The following is a 17,288-nucleotide window of genomic DNA, read 5'->3' on the forward strand; positions in this document are numbered from 1 at the left end:
AAATAGAGTAGAAATTCAAATTTCTACCATGGGCAAAAATAAAAATAATTTTGTGACCTAATATATGTTTGCAGATTTGATGGCTGTCCTCAGAGGGTGTTGGAAGAGGCTTACTCATCAATATCTTCCAAAGCACCATGTTGCATGGGATGAATGGGAAAAAGAGACAAAGTTTTATGGTGATGTTCTTTTCCTTTCTAAATTTCCTTTTTTTTTTTTTTTTTTTTTGAGTCGGAGTCTCGCTCTGTCACCAGGCTGGAGTGCAGTGATGCAATCTTGGCTCACTGCAACCTCTGCCTCCCAAGTTCAAGATATTCTCCTGCCTCAGCCTCCTGACTAGCTGGGATTACAGGCATGTGCCACCACGCCCAGCTAATTTTTGTATTTTTAGTAGAGATGGGGTTTCACCATGTTGGCCAGGATGGTCTCAATCTCTTGACCTCATGATCCACCCACCTCAGCCTCCCAAAGTGTTGGGATTACAGAGCCACTGTGCCCAGCCAATTTCCCCTTGCTTTTAAGTTTCTGCTGTAACATATGAAAGACTCAGAATCCCACAGCTTGACTCTTTAGGGCTAAACATTGTAAATGATGTCCTGAAAATACTTTTGTCTAAGTTTCAGTTTCTAGCAGTTTTAAAATAAAGCCTAAAATTAGTATACATCCAGAAGATATCAACTTTACTATACGAACTAGGGTTCTCATAGCCTAGCCATGGGCTTCAATTTCAGGCTTTAAAATTGCCATCAGACAGTGGAATGTTATGGCAGCTCATCCTGAGGAAATAATTTCCTTATAGTGAGGAAAATAATCAAAAGATCACTCTAATACTAATACATAAAGACCCTTCACTCCATATGCCCCACCCCTCCCTCACCTGCTAAGCATTCTCTATCCGTCTGCCAACTTATGGCAGTGAATGGGAAGGATGAAGGATGTAGTAGAAGGAAACAATAGTTATTCTGAATCAACAGTTAGACTCTTCTCATTTGTTATGATGATTAATTGCATTTCTGCTGAAGTTACTAAGATAATCAATCCTAGATCTAGTTTTTTAGAGGAGCACAAGAACAACTAGTTAGTGAGGTAACATCTGCATCAAGAGCACAGAGAAAAGGCCATCATTTCTCTTTAAAAACATCTAGTACAAATATGTATGCAAATGATATGAAATGGCAAAGTAACGTGTTTATTTCACTGGTTATCTCCAAGTAATAAGCTCAATAGGAAAACACAAGCAATTTAGTCATCTGACTCAACTAATTAGTATTCAACCAATATAGAAGATCTGATCATCCTGAATCAGTCTAGTATGATCAATGGTTTGCTAGGACCAAATATTTAAACTACCTTAAAACACATGCACACAATTTATTAACCTTCCAAAACATACAAATATTCACCATCTCATCTCTTATGCCTTAAGAATATTATGATCTTAATATATTTAGGTTAAGTGCTTATAATTATAAGCTGTACTTTAAGCCACTTGCTGCCTTCCTCCACCATTCACTTTAAAGAAAAACTGAAGAAATGAAAGAAAGGGGCAAAGATAAAGACCACATGTCCATAGGAACTATTAGCATATTAATCTACTGTGTTTCTATGTACACTTCCATCACCAAAGCTATGTTAAGGAAGAGGTTATGCCTTAATCAACAGTGCTTGATAAATGCAATCTGGTTGTATTTCTTAAGTATGTTCAAATTTCACAAGTCTTACTTCACAGTAGGGGTTCCAGTTCATTCCATACTTTTACGCCATAACACCTCTGATCAAGGAAGAAAGTCTTTAAAAGACCCCAAATAATTAGTTTCCAGAACTAAAGTCAACAAAAAGCATAATTAACGAGTACATTAGTTGTCTATCTCCAAAGCATTAACATTCATGCACATTTTAAATGAAGGAGATTGAAGGAGATAGAAACACATTTGGCATGTAATATTTCTAACTCTGATACTTCTAAATACTTCACAAACCCAAGAATTTAGGGGCAACATTTTCACTTCTGTAGCACAGTGTTCCTATAACTCAGCCCTTTCCATGCCCCACCCTATGTCTTCGGACTGTTGGAGAATTAAATTTAATCAGCGGCTTTGCAGAACATAAAATCCTATAGTTTCTCCTCTGCTTTTCCTTTTGTCCTGATCATTTCTCTGCACAGTTGCATCACCCACTCCCACCTTCCACTTGAACTATATCTCCCTCCTCCCCAACTTTATGATTCTTTCACCTTTTCCTCCACTTCTCTCTCTCCTCTGGCAGAAGGTTGAAAACAAAAACAGCAACAAAAAACAGTGGGTGAGAGCTCTGGGCATAATTTATCAAAGCTGGTCTAAATATCCCAGCTGCAGTCTACTCCTTTTTCACATTACCTCAAAAACCAAAGAGGTTGGAAAGGAAAAGACAAAACTCCCAGGCAAATATTTTTCAGTTGCCAGTTTTAACCCAAATTTTTACCTTTTTTGTTCAAAGAAGTAATAAACAGCAAATGTAGGGTCACTTGAGAAAAAACAAAATTAGTAAATATAGAAAATTATTTTGGTTAATACTCCCTTAATTGATTTTTACTATTTATGAGAAAGCATGCGGCAGCTGCCAAAACAATAACAGCAATAATAGCAGTAACTTACCCTTATTAATTACTCTGTAACAGTCAGTAACACTTTATGTATATTAATTAATTTAATCCTTACAACAATCCCATTAGGTAAATATTCTAAAAGATGAAACAAGGGAACCAAGAATTTCCTCTCCCAAAGCCAGTAAATGGAACGGAATCAGAAAATATGGCTCAGAATCTGCCTTCTTAAGAATTGTACCAGATAGCCACAACTGTTTTGTTTCCATGTACATATGCTGCGCATTTACTTGAGTCTTTGTTCTGCAATTTTAAAGAAATGAACTTTTCTGGGGCTAAGATGCATAGAAATCCCTTCAATATAAAATATTTTTTCCATTAAATGTTCCCACTATTAGACTAAGTTTTGTGGTAAAGAATGGAAAGAAGAGAAAGTCATGAGCAAAACAGAAATGCCGAAGTGAGGGCAGAGTTCAAAGTGACATTTTCCCTATACAAGGCACTGTGGGATTCCCCAGGTCCAGCAGCATCCCTTAGCTTCAACCAGAACTCTCCTGGAACCCACTGGTCCACCTGCCATTAAAGAGTTTACTGCCTCATGCTACAATATTGACCTTCAAGTCTCTCATAGCTCCCTGCCTTGAAGACACATACAAATTCATGCTAATGGAAGAAATTTAAAGGAGAGAACTGCCTTCCCCTTTTCATTACCTCCCCAATAGCATTTTCTCCTGTCCAAGAATTTTAAGAGTGTCTTCTATAGTGCCTAACCAGGAAGGATGATGCAATTGGAGGAATATGCAGACCAGTTAGGAAGATTGAAGAATCTAGGACAAAAGACCATTGGGATTTTGCCTGGCCTTCTTGAAAAGAGAGCAGTTAAAGTTTCTTCCTACTGTTTCCAATTACCTTCTGTTTGCTTTGGTGCCAGTAACAACATCAAGAAAAATGTAGTCAGTTTCTCTCTATACGGTATGCAATACATTGTAAAAGTAGAGCACTTTGTCAATCCCCTATTTTAGAATAATTACACTATCAAGAAAGTTTTAAATATTGTCTAATTTCCATTTGCTTTCTACCCACAATATTACCACTCTGCTGAAAACAACAACAAAATGTAAACCAAAAGATCAAGTCAGCTCTCCTGAAAAAGAAAAATCTGTTCCAAAAACTTTTGCTCCTAACCAATTGCCAATTTGACAACGAGACAAACATATTTGGGAAAAAAACAACAAACGATAAACATAAGACAATTATGAGCACAGTGCAAACATCCTCTTTGAAAAATGTCAGTTACACAAAAAATCCAATCGTGTGGAAAAGCATAACATTTTCCCAAAGAAAGAAAGAAGTGCCAGTACTTACGGTGTCATGAGATTTATCCTTGACATCATAGACTGTTAGTTTTATTTTGGTCTCCTCATAGATGGGATACTCAGATGGGAATGTGACACCAGTCAAAAACAGTGGGTCCCTTGTTCCCTGTAACAGCACAAGCAGACAACTTTGATTCAATAAGGCAGCAACTGTAGTTGGCAGCATGCAAGTGACACATGAGAATGCAGAAAGTGTGCCTGAGTCTGTTTTTCGAGGAAATAGTTCTATTGGAAGAGATCTGAATTGTCAAATCCTGCTCTTGGACAACAACATGGCCCAGGGCCTTAAGGAAGTGATACAACTGCTGATAGTAAATGAACCTGCATCATTGTCAGAGCTGCCTTGAAAAAGTTTATTTTTATTATCTACAGAACCCTTCTTTAGGGTTAGTTAATTTAAAATACACTTAATAAATATAACTTGTAATTTATGCAAATAATGTAAGATATTGACTCATCAAATTAAAATGAAGCTATTTTCTCCGAAAGAACCATGTGGTAATCTTATGCTTCCATTTATTTCCTTTCTGTAATGATTCAATTGAAAGTCATGCTCTGATAGTGTCCATTTGTTTTTAGATGTTCAGCTATGATTTTTTTTCCCTCAGAATCACTTGAAAACTAATGAAAGAAACTCTAAATATGATGGATTTGGGGCTATGAAATTACTAGCTCAGGATGCAGTGCACAGGATATTTCAATGCCTCAGAATTCATTTTTAGAGCTGACATCCAGCATTAAATTTTATACATATATATTGCCGAATATCATGGAGATGTTTGCTAGAGTTCTATAAACTAATTGTCTATGGAAATTTCTGGAAGCCCAAGTAATTCATTCATTTATTCTTTTATTCAACAAATACATTTTGCTTGGCACTGCATCAGACACTTTGGAACGGGCAGTGAATAAAACAACCAAAAATAGCAAAACATGTTCAAGTACAATATTTTAAAACGTGCCAAAATAAGACATTTCTTATAGTTAAGATGGTAAATTTTATAATATGTGTATTTTATCACAATAAAATGAAAACTAAGAAAAAATCAAAAATAAATGAGTGATAAGTAAATTTGGGCAATATTTTTAAAATAACAGAATTTTTAACTTCTTTATATAAAATGAATAACTTACAATTTTGGTTAAGATGTCTTCATATGAATAAGATTATTTTTGTTAATTCAACTATAGCATTAACTATATATTATACCAACACTGGAACCTAAAGTTTCCAAAGGGCATATTCAGGGCTACATGCAGTATCTGGGTCATTCCCATTATAGAAATGACTCCCGTTCAGTCTGAATCATTTATTCCACCACCGCATCAAAGCAGGCAGTCAGCCCTGAACTAGCCAGGTCTGGGGCAGGCTAGTTAGGTTCTTACAGAGAAACTCCTCATTCAAAACATATGCAGCTCACAAGTCTAAGAAAAAAAAGCAACTCTTAAGAAGTTTAGATTATACTTTCTCCAGCCCCAGATGTTTAAATAAGTATCTCTCATTCATTAAGGTTGTGAAATGTGTGATCAGAACAAAATAATCAAAAGGGAAACACTTCCTCTTTTGAATCTGATCCAACACAATAACAAGTTTCCTCTTGACATTTTGAATGTTATATTAGTAATAATAAATGTAAATAGGAAACCTCCCATCTGATGAGTAATATTTATACTTTTTGCCTAAAAACATAGTTTGTCAAATTAATCATCTACTTTTCCCTGAAAAACATCGTAAGTTGAAAGACAGACAAACAGCAGAGAATATAAGGTTTCCACAGACTAAAGAATACCGGGGGGAAAAAAAGCAAAAACACTTAACATGTTTAAAATTTATCTGGGTACTGTACAACTTTCTTTTTTTTCCTCAAAATAAATATTTATTTCAATTTAAAGTCTGTATGTTGTTTTTCTTTATTCTATGTTCTATATGAGAATTTAAAGTGGGAACTTTTTTTTTTTTCTATCTTTGGGAGAAAAATAAACTCTTTTTACGAAAAGAAAAAAAAAGACAAGTTATTTTGTCATTTGTTCGTTCTAGTAAATGACCAATGCATTGCTTAATAATCTCAGGTATGTGCTTCTTAATGACAGAGGATGGTAATGCAGCATTGCTACAGACTATGAACTAACTTATTTCAGCTGTTCATTCAAATCCAGAGATGGGGCGGGGGTGGGGGGGGAGGGAGAGAGGGAGCAAGAGCGAGCGAGCGAGCAAGAGAGAGAGATTAATGTAGGCACACAGCATCTCACCTCCACAATTTCGGTGCTGGAGTATCTTGTCAGACTCTGCTCCACGGGGTGGATTACGGAGATCTGCACCAGTGTATTCAGTTTACGATCACGGACAGGAGCCACGAGATCCTTGCATGCTGGCAACGGCAGAGGAGACAGAAAGAAAAGAAACTAACACCATATCTCAGGGAAAACTTCTGCGCCGGGCTGAAAGTAAACTTAGCTACAGCACTGAAGGAAATCTCCTGGGGCTCAGGCTGGTTTTACAGAGGAAGTCCCTTGGAAGTACCTTACAGAAATAGGAAGTCACGTGCTGTGGAGCTGAATTGAGAGTTCATTTCCACTGACCACATTTGCAGTTCATGCAAGTCTTGACTGGTCTGAGATCCCAGCTCTAATGCGTGACTATGCACACATGGCTCAGAAACCTCAGTGACTTTAATTAGCCATTAAGCCCTGGGCTTTAAGTCACACTCCTTGAGGATGTGAAAGTTGATTTGGGCCATATCTGGGAAACTTTGGTGTTCCTTATTGACATGGGTTGGATTAGATCAAATGTTTGAATTCATACTTGGTCCTTACCTATGTATTCACTAGAACTGGCCTCCCACAGTAATACACACCAACAGAAACAAGGAGAGCAGTTTCTCAACCACAACAGCACACAAGCAGGGGAAGAGGAAGCAGAGGTAGGATTTTTAAAGCCCTGGGTCTGGAATTCAAGCTAAGCCTGGAGGAGATGGGTTAATTCTTGCCCAGGGGCCACAAAAGTTAAAAACTTTCCCTTGAGACACCAGGCTCATATTACAGACCCTCGCCACCATACCATATTTACTTGAATATTTTCTCCTCTCACATATCATTCCCCCAATTTGAGGAAGAAAAATCCAGAAAAATATTCCTTTTAAGCAAGTCTGAATCGACTTTCCTCTCTATCCCCGCCACCCTCGCCTCCCACCTTTGAAATAATAATTTTACTCCCCTCAGCTGAGTTGCTGAGATGTAAAGTGCCCTCACTAGAGGTGGTTCAAGTTAAATTCGGCTGGTGGCTTGCTGCAGGCTGGAGCTATGGATGGGGGAAGTAGCCCTGGGTCCTTGATTTCATGGTGAGGGCATGCAGGGTTCTATACCATCCCTACCCCACTTCTCAGACCATAACAGGAAGGGAGAGAAAGATGAGGTATTTAAGGTATGTTGTGGTCAGAGCTTGCAAGGTCCTTACCATTGGTACAAAGGTAATATGGCTTAAATCTGAAACTTGAAAGCAAAGGAAAGTATAGATGCAATTATCACCTTTCAATTGTTTACAGATAATCTCTTTCAGAAGTACAAGGAGATAGAAAAAGCAGGAACTTCGGAATGAAACAGGCTTGGTTTTAGTCCAGTTCAAATAGCTAGGCAACACTGGGAAAATTATTTAACTGCTTAACTTCTTGCCAGACTTTCAGATCCTGCTGCTTCTGTATGGCGTTTTGTCATATACTTTTTTTTCCTTATATAAACCACATGCCTCTAGTAACAGAAGAGAGCTTATGAAAGCATGTATGGAAAAAACCTAATAGCTACAATGTATTTAACCCTTACTATTTTTGAGGCATTTTGCTAATTATCTCTCTATTCCTTAAAATGGTGCTTTGAATTATTTCAGTTTTACATAGAACTAGAACTAGAGGCTTGGAAACATGAAGTGCTCACATTTACATTACTAGAATTCTCTGGTAGCTTACATCCTACCCCACTGGCTTCATTTCTCTTCTCGGCACGCCGACCTGCTCTCCTGCACAATGGCACCTCTCTTTGGAAGACTCACCGCCACACCACGATTATTACTCAACCCAAGAGACTTAGAGTTTTAAAAAATACTGATGCCAGGTTTCAATAATGTCAACGTATCACCGGAAGGAAAGAAAAAGCTAGATTGAGATTTTCACTGTTCTTTGGTGGTTATTTTGATCATTTCCTTTACTTGCAATATGAATGTGTTTAATTTTATTGCTCATAAAATTCAACTGTTGGTTTTCTGCTTACAGTAAACAGCTCTTTTTCCATTTCCTGATATTGACATATATCTATCAGAATTTTAAAGCTGAGGCCACTGTGTTTCAAATACAGGCATATTGCCCACTTTCTGCTTGTAGCCTCATCTTTTACCTTGTGAGCTCATGACACCTTTGCTCAAAATAAGTCACTTCTTTTCTGAGTTCTTATCAGACTTGATTGTGGGCTGTGGTTATTTCCCAGAAATGAGCAGCTGTTCTCCATTTTATCAGAGAGACTCTCACACTCGTTCCCCATAAAAACAGAGAAAATTTCTATTACACTGAAATGTTCTGTCCAACCCAATTTGCACATTCCCTAATACTGATAAAAATAATGATGATGCTTTGTATTTTTATTATATTCCATATCTAAAAACAATACAGTTACATCTTGTCAGGAAAACAATAATAGTTACATCTTGGGCTGCACTTTTTTCTTCCTACAGCTCAGAGGATTTACTGTACCCTAAGTCTTATGCAGCATGATATCCTGGAGAGAACCCGAGATCAGGCAGAATTCCTAAGCTGTGCTCCCAGATTTCCTGCTTTCTAGTTCTGTGGCACTGAGTAAGTCACAAACTCTGACACTTAATTGCCTCATCTACCTACCTCTCAGGGTGGAAGTGAGGAAATCGGGCCTTTTTATAAATGGACTTTTCTATGCAAAAAAAAAGTTTACTAATATCATACTAATATATATTAATATCAACATTTACCAATATCTGGTGTTTTATTATTGTGTAAAATTGTTTTTATTGACTCAGTCATACTCAGCTTTTTAAAAGCTGTTACCAGGTCCAATATTTCTTCATAAATATTAAATTAGTACATGAGTCATTGCATTTCATAAGGTGAAACCTATTCACATCATGGATCTGTACATACTGAATCAGTCCCACCAGACGGCTGATAAATAATGAGTGATTGGACTGTTTTGTGAAGATATTACTCATATGATCACTATAAAATCTAATCTGTATGAGAATTATTTAGCAGCCAATAAAGAATCCTGAAAAATCTGTTTTCAGGAAAAAAAAAAAAGTGAATGGGTGAGGTGGCTTATGCCTGGAATCCCAGCAATTTGAGAGGCCGAGGCCAGGATGACCTGACATCAGGAATTCCAGACCAGCCTTGCCAACATGACGAAACCCCATCTCTATTAAAAATACAAAAATTAGCTGGGCGTGGTGGCACACTCCTGTAGTGCCAGCTACTTGGGAGGCTGAGGCACAAGAATTGCTTGAACCCCAGGGGCGGAGGTTGCAGTGAGCTGAGATCACACCACTGCATTCCAGCCTGGGTGACAGAATGAGACTCTGTCTCATAAATAAATAAAAAGGTATATCTGTCTTCCAGCTATACTTACCACTGCTCATTAACCAAATATAATTCTACTCTAGGAGTGGCCTGCATCTGTGGCCTTCGTCAGCTCAGAAGACTAAAAGAAAGCAATGCTTTGGGATTTTGCTTCTGTTTCGTTTTGTTTATTTAAGAATTCTACCCACTTCAATCTAATGGTCAGTAACAAACAAATGCCACTGCAATCCTTCATTCATCAGTAGATTTTTAATTTCTGCCTTCTTAATGGCTTTGTTTAGTATTGAATTGTTTAAAAGTGTTCTTAGACCTCAGAAGAGTTTAAATATGCAGGATGTTGATAGATGGGGATTCTAGTGTGCTTGTATCCAGTGTATTTTTTATTGAAATGGGAGAAAATAATAATACAGAAGGAATATATTTTTAAACCATAATTTGTGACTTGTCATCAGAAAAAAAATAAAGAGCAATAAATGACTTTTTATTTCCTGATTACTTTTGCTATAGTAACTAGTAACATGAGGGTTCACATTCTACTATGAGTAGCTGTGAGTGAGATGCCTACAGGCATCCCCAGCTCATATTTGTACAGAAGCCAGGCAGCTTTCACTCTACGAGAAGGAAATCCTCAGTGGAAGCATAATAATAAAAATAAATGGAGGGGGCCACATGCGGTGGCTCACGCCTGTAATCCTAGCACTTTGGGAGGCCAAGGAGGGCAGATCGCTTGAGGTCAGGAGTTCGAGACCAGCCTGGCCAACATGGCAAAACCCCATCTCTACTAAAAATACAAAAATTAGCTGGCCATGGTGGTGGGTGCCTTTAATCCCAGCTACTCGGAGGGCTGAGGTGGGAGAATCACTTGAACCCGGGAAGCGGAGGTTGCAGTGAGCCGAGATTGCGTCATTGTGCTCTAGCCTGGGCAACAGAGTGAGACTCCTTCTCAAAAAATAATAAATAAATAAATAAAGACACTCAATATCTCCAGTGAGTGAGACTCTATCTCAAAAAATAATAAATAAATAAAGACTCAATATGTCCAGGGAGGGCTAGGCACTGAACAAACTGGAAAGCTTACACTATGTCATAAGATGGAACCTCTATACAAAGTCATTGCCTGAAAAAATGAAGGCCCACTGTGTCCTTGATTTTAGGATTTCTCCAAAGCTTGAAATCCCCAGTCACTGTGCAGGTGAACACTGAAACAGCTGCACAAAATACATCTGTTTGATAGATTTGGCCAGAAGTTTTTCTGAGGAATAGAAATTGCCAAATTCTGGTCTTGACGCTTACAGCTACTACCTAGCCTCTTAGGAAGAGGGCACAGATTTTCTTCTGCTCCAGTAGTTCTCACTGGAGAGTCCAGGCCAAAAGGTGGGGCTCTTCAGGATTTTTGTGAAATCAAAGATACTGTCTATACCAAAATACTGCTTTTTATAAAATATCAGTTTCTGTTTCCTGTGGCCATTATTTCAAAATCAGGTGAAGGCTATTGAGTCCATGATCATTTCTATCATTCCAACCAATTTTGGCTGGAAGCCTAAAAATACCTCTTGATTCACATCAGAGAGCTCAGTCTCAGCAATAATCAATTTGAAGTAGAACACAACTGTTCATTCAGGTGCTTTTGAGTTCAGCAACACTGCTCAAATTCAAGTAGTTGTAAAGCATACATTAGACAAGGAGGGTGTCAACAAGCAGGTGCCTGCCCCAGGCTTTCACGAGAGTGGTGGTGTGAACCACTGAGGCACTGTGAATTGGTGGTCAACCCCAAGTGACCATCTCTTTCCCCCTAAGAAAACTTTCTTCTGTGAAGTGAGGTCTTTTCTCTTGCCTCACTCTTACTTCATCTCTCTTCTTGCCATTCATTGTTAATGGAATCTAACAAAATTTATCCTCTTTCTTCCAGAACAAAGCAGTGGCCACAGGTGCGTGGGAATCAGTGAGGGGGATATGACAAGAATTTCCACATCTCTACAATTCTGTACTCAAAATTAGCCAAAGGAAATTTAGACTTAGAGGAGAAACCACATACCATAGTGTATGGAGGATAAAGAAATTTTTTTTAACTTAAGATAAAACCTTATTTGAGAGAGCTATGTATGACTTTGGATGAATTACTCAATCTCTTTGAATCTCTATTCTAGCATCTGCAAAATGGAAGTAAAAGAATGCACTTCATAAATTTGCTATAAAGACAATAAGGTAATGTATATAGAATGCTAATATATGAGTCCCTTTAAATTATTATTGACATTAATATATAGTTATACTGTGCATTAACACAAAAAATGGATTTTATCTATCCTATATTTTTATGCTAATCATATGCTCAAGATATTCCAGATTGGTCCTAATTTTATATAAAGTTATTCTTTTTTCAATAAAAGCATTTGTTAAATATATACCTGTGATTTTTTCACCTTATTTTCAGATAGCTAAATATACATTTTTAAAAGCTCTTTACTAGATCATGTGTTAATTGTGAAAATCAGAGGCACCATTAATATGCTTCTTTCTGTGAAATCAGATGTGTACACTTGCACTTGTAATTTTCACCTCTAATGAGGTACTTCCAAATGAGAAACTTACATGGAGAAAGCAAACTTGACTTTCTCTCTCCCGGCATATGTGCTACATGTAAATGGTCAACTCACCCTTTAAGCAGGGGTTTAACTAGGAGGTTAGGGTTCCATTACTCAGTGGATGATGGCCCACAGGGGAGCATTTGCTTAACTACTGAGATGTCCCAAAGGGTCAGGGAAAGAGTTGCTTCTCTGCTCTGTACATTTCCTTCATCAAAAAGGAAGACTATGGATGCTAATAAAGCTTCTTTTTCTTGCAATTAAAACTAAATGTTACAGCTAGAGCCCAATATAGTCTGATAGAAGCATACCTTCGAATCTAATGAAAGCTCACCTCTTATGCCCTCTACAGACACTGCATAGGAGAAATGGGAGAGATAAATCCATGCCTGTTAAGAGCAAAAAGGGCCAGAGTACAGAGGACATTGGCATCCTAGAATAGAAAAGTGGCCTTAATACAAACAGGGGCCAGGCACAGTGGCTAATGCCTGTAATCCCAGCACTTTGGGAGGCCCAGGCAGGCGGATCACTTGAGGTCAGAAGTTTGAGACCAGCCTGGCCAACATCGCACAACTCCATCTCTACAAAAAATACAAAAATTAGCTGGGCATGGTGATGCGCGTTTGTAATCCCAGCTACTCGGGAGGCTGAGGCACGAGGATCACTTGAACCAGGGAGGCAGAGATTGCAGTGAGCTGAGATTGCACCACTGCACTCTAGCCTGGGTGACAGAGTGAGACTCTGTCTCAAAAACAAAACAAAAAAACCCAGAGCTTTAGGGAAATACCATTTGGCTTCCCACCTCCCTCAATAGCACCATTCTTATCTCACATCATTTCCCTAAGGATGTGCAAAAGACTTTTGCAGCCTAGGGGGCAGTTTTTTATTCAGAAATTCTTAATGTTTGTTCAGGTTTCTAAAAACTGTCACATATATGTCCTTCCTCTTTGTACTTCAGAAAATTAGATTCCACTAATCAACTGATAAGCCAATTTATGTTTCCAGTCCAATAAATTATTGGACTCCATTATATGGTTTCACAGTTAACATTCTATACCAGTGATTACATCTAGATTAAATCAGTTTGTATCATACATTAAAAGATATATAGAGCACTTAAAAAGCCTAATAGCCCCTCTAATTACTTTATTAGTATAATATGCTTTTCTATTTTTAATCTCCTTTGCCTTTTTTTGTTTTTTATTCTTCCTTCCCCTCAAGAATTTTAAGACAGCAATTTTCTGAAGCCTAGGATGTCAACCTCTCCAGCTCAGATCTCCTGAGTACATTCAGAAGAGGATGCTTCCTAGGCTCAGTGCACTACAATCCATGATAATTCAATTATATATAGTAAAATGACAGAATGTACAGTGTCCCTGCCTATACTAATATCCACACAATGAGAATTGCACAAGCAGTTGGAAATACTCTCTTCACTACTATCTGTTTATGGTTATTAGAAGAATATGTCTCTATAACATGCCGAGTTGATTTATGGCCATGAATATATATCCTCCCATCTTTCTTCTGTATTCTCTGTAAAATCTTTGAGTCTTTAATTCATTGAGAGTAGCTCTCATCTTGTCCTTCCTCTCATTTTAGCTTATTTTCAATCGGGCAAGCCTGCTTTTTATAATTTTCCTTTGACATTATTCTTTTTTCTTCTCTTCTCTGCCATCTCATGTTTCCTCTCCAACATATGTGTTTCTCTTATCACTCTGAAAGACGAGGTTATCAAAGTCACCACTCATATATTTTATAAGACTTGGGACTCTAGGAGTCAAGCACACACTGCTCTTAACAAACCACAGCTTCTCCCCTCAGTTCACTGGTTTTAAAGTCTTTATAGAAACAAAACAAAAATGTGTTATGTTCTCCTTAACTTTTGTGTGGGAGATTTTAATTGGCACGCACTTCCTAAAGGACCATGCATCGCTGCCAACATAAGAGATATTTGTTGGAAAAATAGGAACAAATGTATAAAAGTTGGCATTAAAAAAATTAGAAAATGTGTGGGTTTTTTTAGTTTGTTTTCTTCTGTCTTTTAAGGCACTAAGTTTTAAAAATTAATGTCCCAAATTCAAAGCCAGGGTCTTTCTCTCCAAGAAAGACAATACGCATATAAGGGAAAATAATAGTACTAATTTTAGGTTTCTAAAAGGTCAGCGGATAAAAGCAATTCAATGTTTAAGACTGAAAGAAAAGAAATCAACCTAAGGAATCAGCTCATACATACACATAAACTAAATGAGTGAATAAACACACAGACAAATAAATAAAGCCATCCTAATGCAAGAATCTCTTAGGCATATTGAAATAATGCTAGATACTAGTATTCCTATCTTGCAATCATAAAATGCTAATATTTTCCATATTTTAGAGTTTTTATTATTAAAGATAATACATAAAACATGCAAAGAAGGTGAGGAGTGGCAGGAAGCATAATTTGCTAAATGCTTAATATGTACCAGGAAGTATTGGCCTTAGACCCTTTCCTTGTGTTAGCTCACATCTAGAACAACATGCCTATTGCTGTCTCATAGTTCCACTAGTTCCACATTCATATTTTTAACTAACCAGCCAGTCAATATTTGTGGTTACAGTGTCTGGCTGAAGGATAAATACTATCTTTTTATTTAACCAATAGCTTAGCATTCAGCAATCTGAGTTAATTTGTTTTCAATAATGTCATTCTGCTTAGTCTGGTTGTCTGCATATTCAATGGTGATTTAGCTTTGCAACAAGAATTTTAAGACTCTCAACCCTCTGATAATAGAATCCAAATAAAACTTGAGGAAAGGATGAATCTAATACCATGGGGAGAAAACAGATGACAGAGTTATTGAGGAATATAGGTAATAATTTGCAAGAGAGAATTTAAGAGATTTTATTGTAGAAATATTGCTTTAGAATTCTTGCCACATTGAGATTTGAGCATCATTGCTCCTAAATTTCTTTACAACTGATTCACTTGTAAATTAAACTGACTTCCTTGAAGTAAAATATTAGATTCAGATTGTTGGGAAATAAGCCCTGAAATAAAGTTTGTTATTTTTTTTACCATCCTATAACACAACAATATTAAAACATGTCACCATTATTTTATGTGTCTGTGTGTGTGTTAAATAGAAATGTGCTGGGCTTTTAAATAAAAAAAAAATGGCTGAGAAGATAAAATTCACTTCTTTAGCTGGGAATATTATTGATACTAAAATAAACTTCACACCCAGTACCAATTCTCAATTTAAGTGTCACTGAAGAATCAAGAGGGAAAGAAAAAAAACACAACCTCTGCCTGGAACAATGGTGCTCTTGGGAAATGCTCTTGGATTGTCTGTGCTGGGAAAAATGAAGATACCAGCTGTACAGCAGACAGCTTATTTGCATATGAAAAGAACAAATTTGGTTCAAATAATTGTTGTCAGTACCAGAAGACTCCCATTCTCAAGCTTATGCCCTGCTCCCTTAGCTTCTCAGGTCAGTCCTCAGAAAATCCTATTTTGTCTTGCTTTCATGAATATTACCTAGGTGGCTGAGACTCCATCCTCAAGCAATTGAAATAAAAACAAGTCTGTGCCCGCATCTTTTCTGGTTGTGATATCCCACACTTCATGCCATAAATTCTAAGCTGGCCTAGCACCGCCTATCGTTGCATTCAGACTTGGCTCTTTTTGTGCATGCTCCAAATCCAAGTTCCACTTTGGAAACAACAAGTGTTTGCAGCTTTCTGCTGCTCTTTTCAGTGGGAACATATGTGCTGCTTAAGAAAGGATGAAAATGTTATTCCAAGAAGGAAAGCAGGTCCCCCTGAATACTAAAAGCAATATTGTGAGTCGGTTCATGGAAACCTGTAGTGTTAGGATTAGGCTGAAGAAGTAAGCGGAAAAAGAAATGCAAGGAACCACCTTAATTAAGCCTTTTACCACCCTTTCTCCAGGAGCCGAGGTGGCAACATTTTTTTGAACAACTACCACTGATATGGGAGCCAATAGGATTTCTGTCCAGTACAAGCATATGGCCCATGAGTGGATTCAGCAGTGCACATAGGTTATTGGGGAGGGGCTGCTTCCCTGACCTACCTCTGAACCAAAAGATGAGGCCAGGGTAGCTGGTGGAGAAAGGTTACAGGAAGGGTGGCAGGAAAGTCAGGGCTTCAGTTACCAAAGGTGGATGGCTAAGAGGAGTGGACTCAAGATGGCTGGACTCCGAGTGAATGCACAAAATGGTGTCAGGCAGAAAAGACACATGAAAAAATGCTCATCAACACTGGCCATCAGAGAAATGCAAATCAAAACCACAATGATACCATCTCACACCAGTTAGAATGGCGATCATTAAAAAGTCAGGAAACAACAGGTGCTGGAGAGGATGTGGAGAAATAGGAACACTTTTACACTGTTGGTGGGACTGTAAACTAGTTCAACCATTGTGGAAGTCAGTGTGGCGATTCCTCAGGGATCTAGAACTAGAAATACCATTTGACCCAGCAATCCCATTACTGGATATATACCCAAAGGATTATAAATCATGCTGCTATAAAGACACGTGCACACGTATGTTTATTACGGCACTATTCACAATAGCAAAGACTTGGAACCAACCCAAATGTCCAACAATGATAGACTGGATTAAGAAAATGTGGCACATATACACCATGGAATACTATGCAGCCATAAAAAATGATGAGTTCATGTCCTTTGTAGGGACATGGATGAAGCTGGAAACCATCATTCTCAGCAAACTATCACAAGGACAAAAAACCGAACACTGCATGTTCTCACTCATAGGTGGGAATTGAACAATGAGAACACATGGACACAGGAAGGGGAACATCACACACCCAGGCCTGTTGTGGGGTGGGGTGAGGGCGGAGGGATAGCATTCGGAGATATACCTAATGTTAAATGATGAGTTAATGGGTGCAGCACACCAACATGACACATGTATACATATGTAACTAACCTGCACGTTGTGCACATGTACCCTAAAACTTAAAGTATAATTAAAAAAATAGTGCCAGGCAGGTATTTAGGAGTTTGAGGGAGAATAAAGAAAATAGGGGCCTGGAATGTTGTCTTGAGGAGTTGACAGTCTCCTGAGGGAATTTGTTTGGGCAGGAGGTAGCAAGCCGACAGGGAGGCAGCTGTTCAATCCAGAT

General features: G+C 37.9%; 1 protein-coding gene across 20 annotated transcripts in view; it reads right to left on the reverse strand.

Moving 5' to 3' along the window:
* Positions 1-17,288, reverse strand: part of INPP4B (inositol polyphosphate-4-phosphatase type II B) — an 811,274-nt gene that overhangs the window by 371,961 nt on the left and 422,025 nt on the right. For 19 of the 20 annotated variants that reach the window (XM_001142120.7, XM_024356306.3, XM_054683404.2 and 16 more), the window contains 2 exons: positions 6,208-6,326; positions 3,947-4,063 (listed from right to left, as the gene is read on the reverse strand). In XM_001142120.7, the coding sequence (XP_001142120.2) occupies positions 3,947-4,063; positions 6,208-6,326 (236 nt within the window). Of the gene's footprint in view, positions 1-3,946; positions 4,064-6,207; positions 6,492-17,288 lie in introns of those variants that run through there. The other variant, XM_063809915.1, reaches the window with a different exon arrangement.

Source organism: Pan troglodytes, chromosome 3 (assembly GCF_028858775.2).
Source record: "Pan troglodytes isolate AG18354 chromosome 3, NHGRI_mPanTro3-v2.0_pri, whole genome shotgun sequence".
Lineage (NCBI taxonomy): Eukaryota > Metazoa > Chordata > Mammalia > Primates > Hominidae > Pan > Pan troglodytes.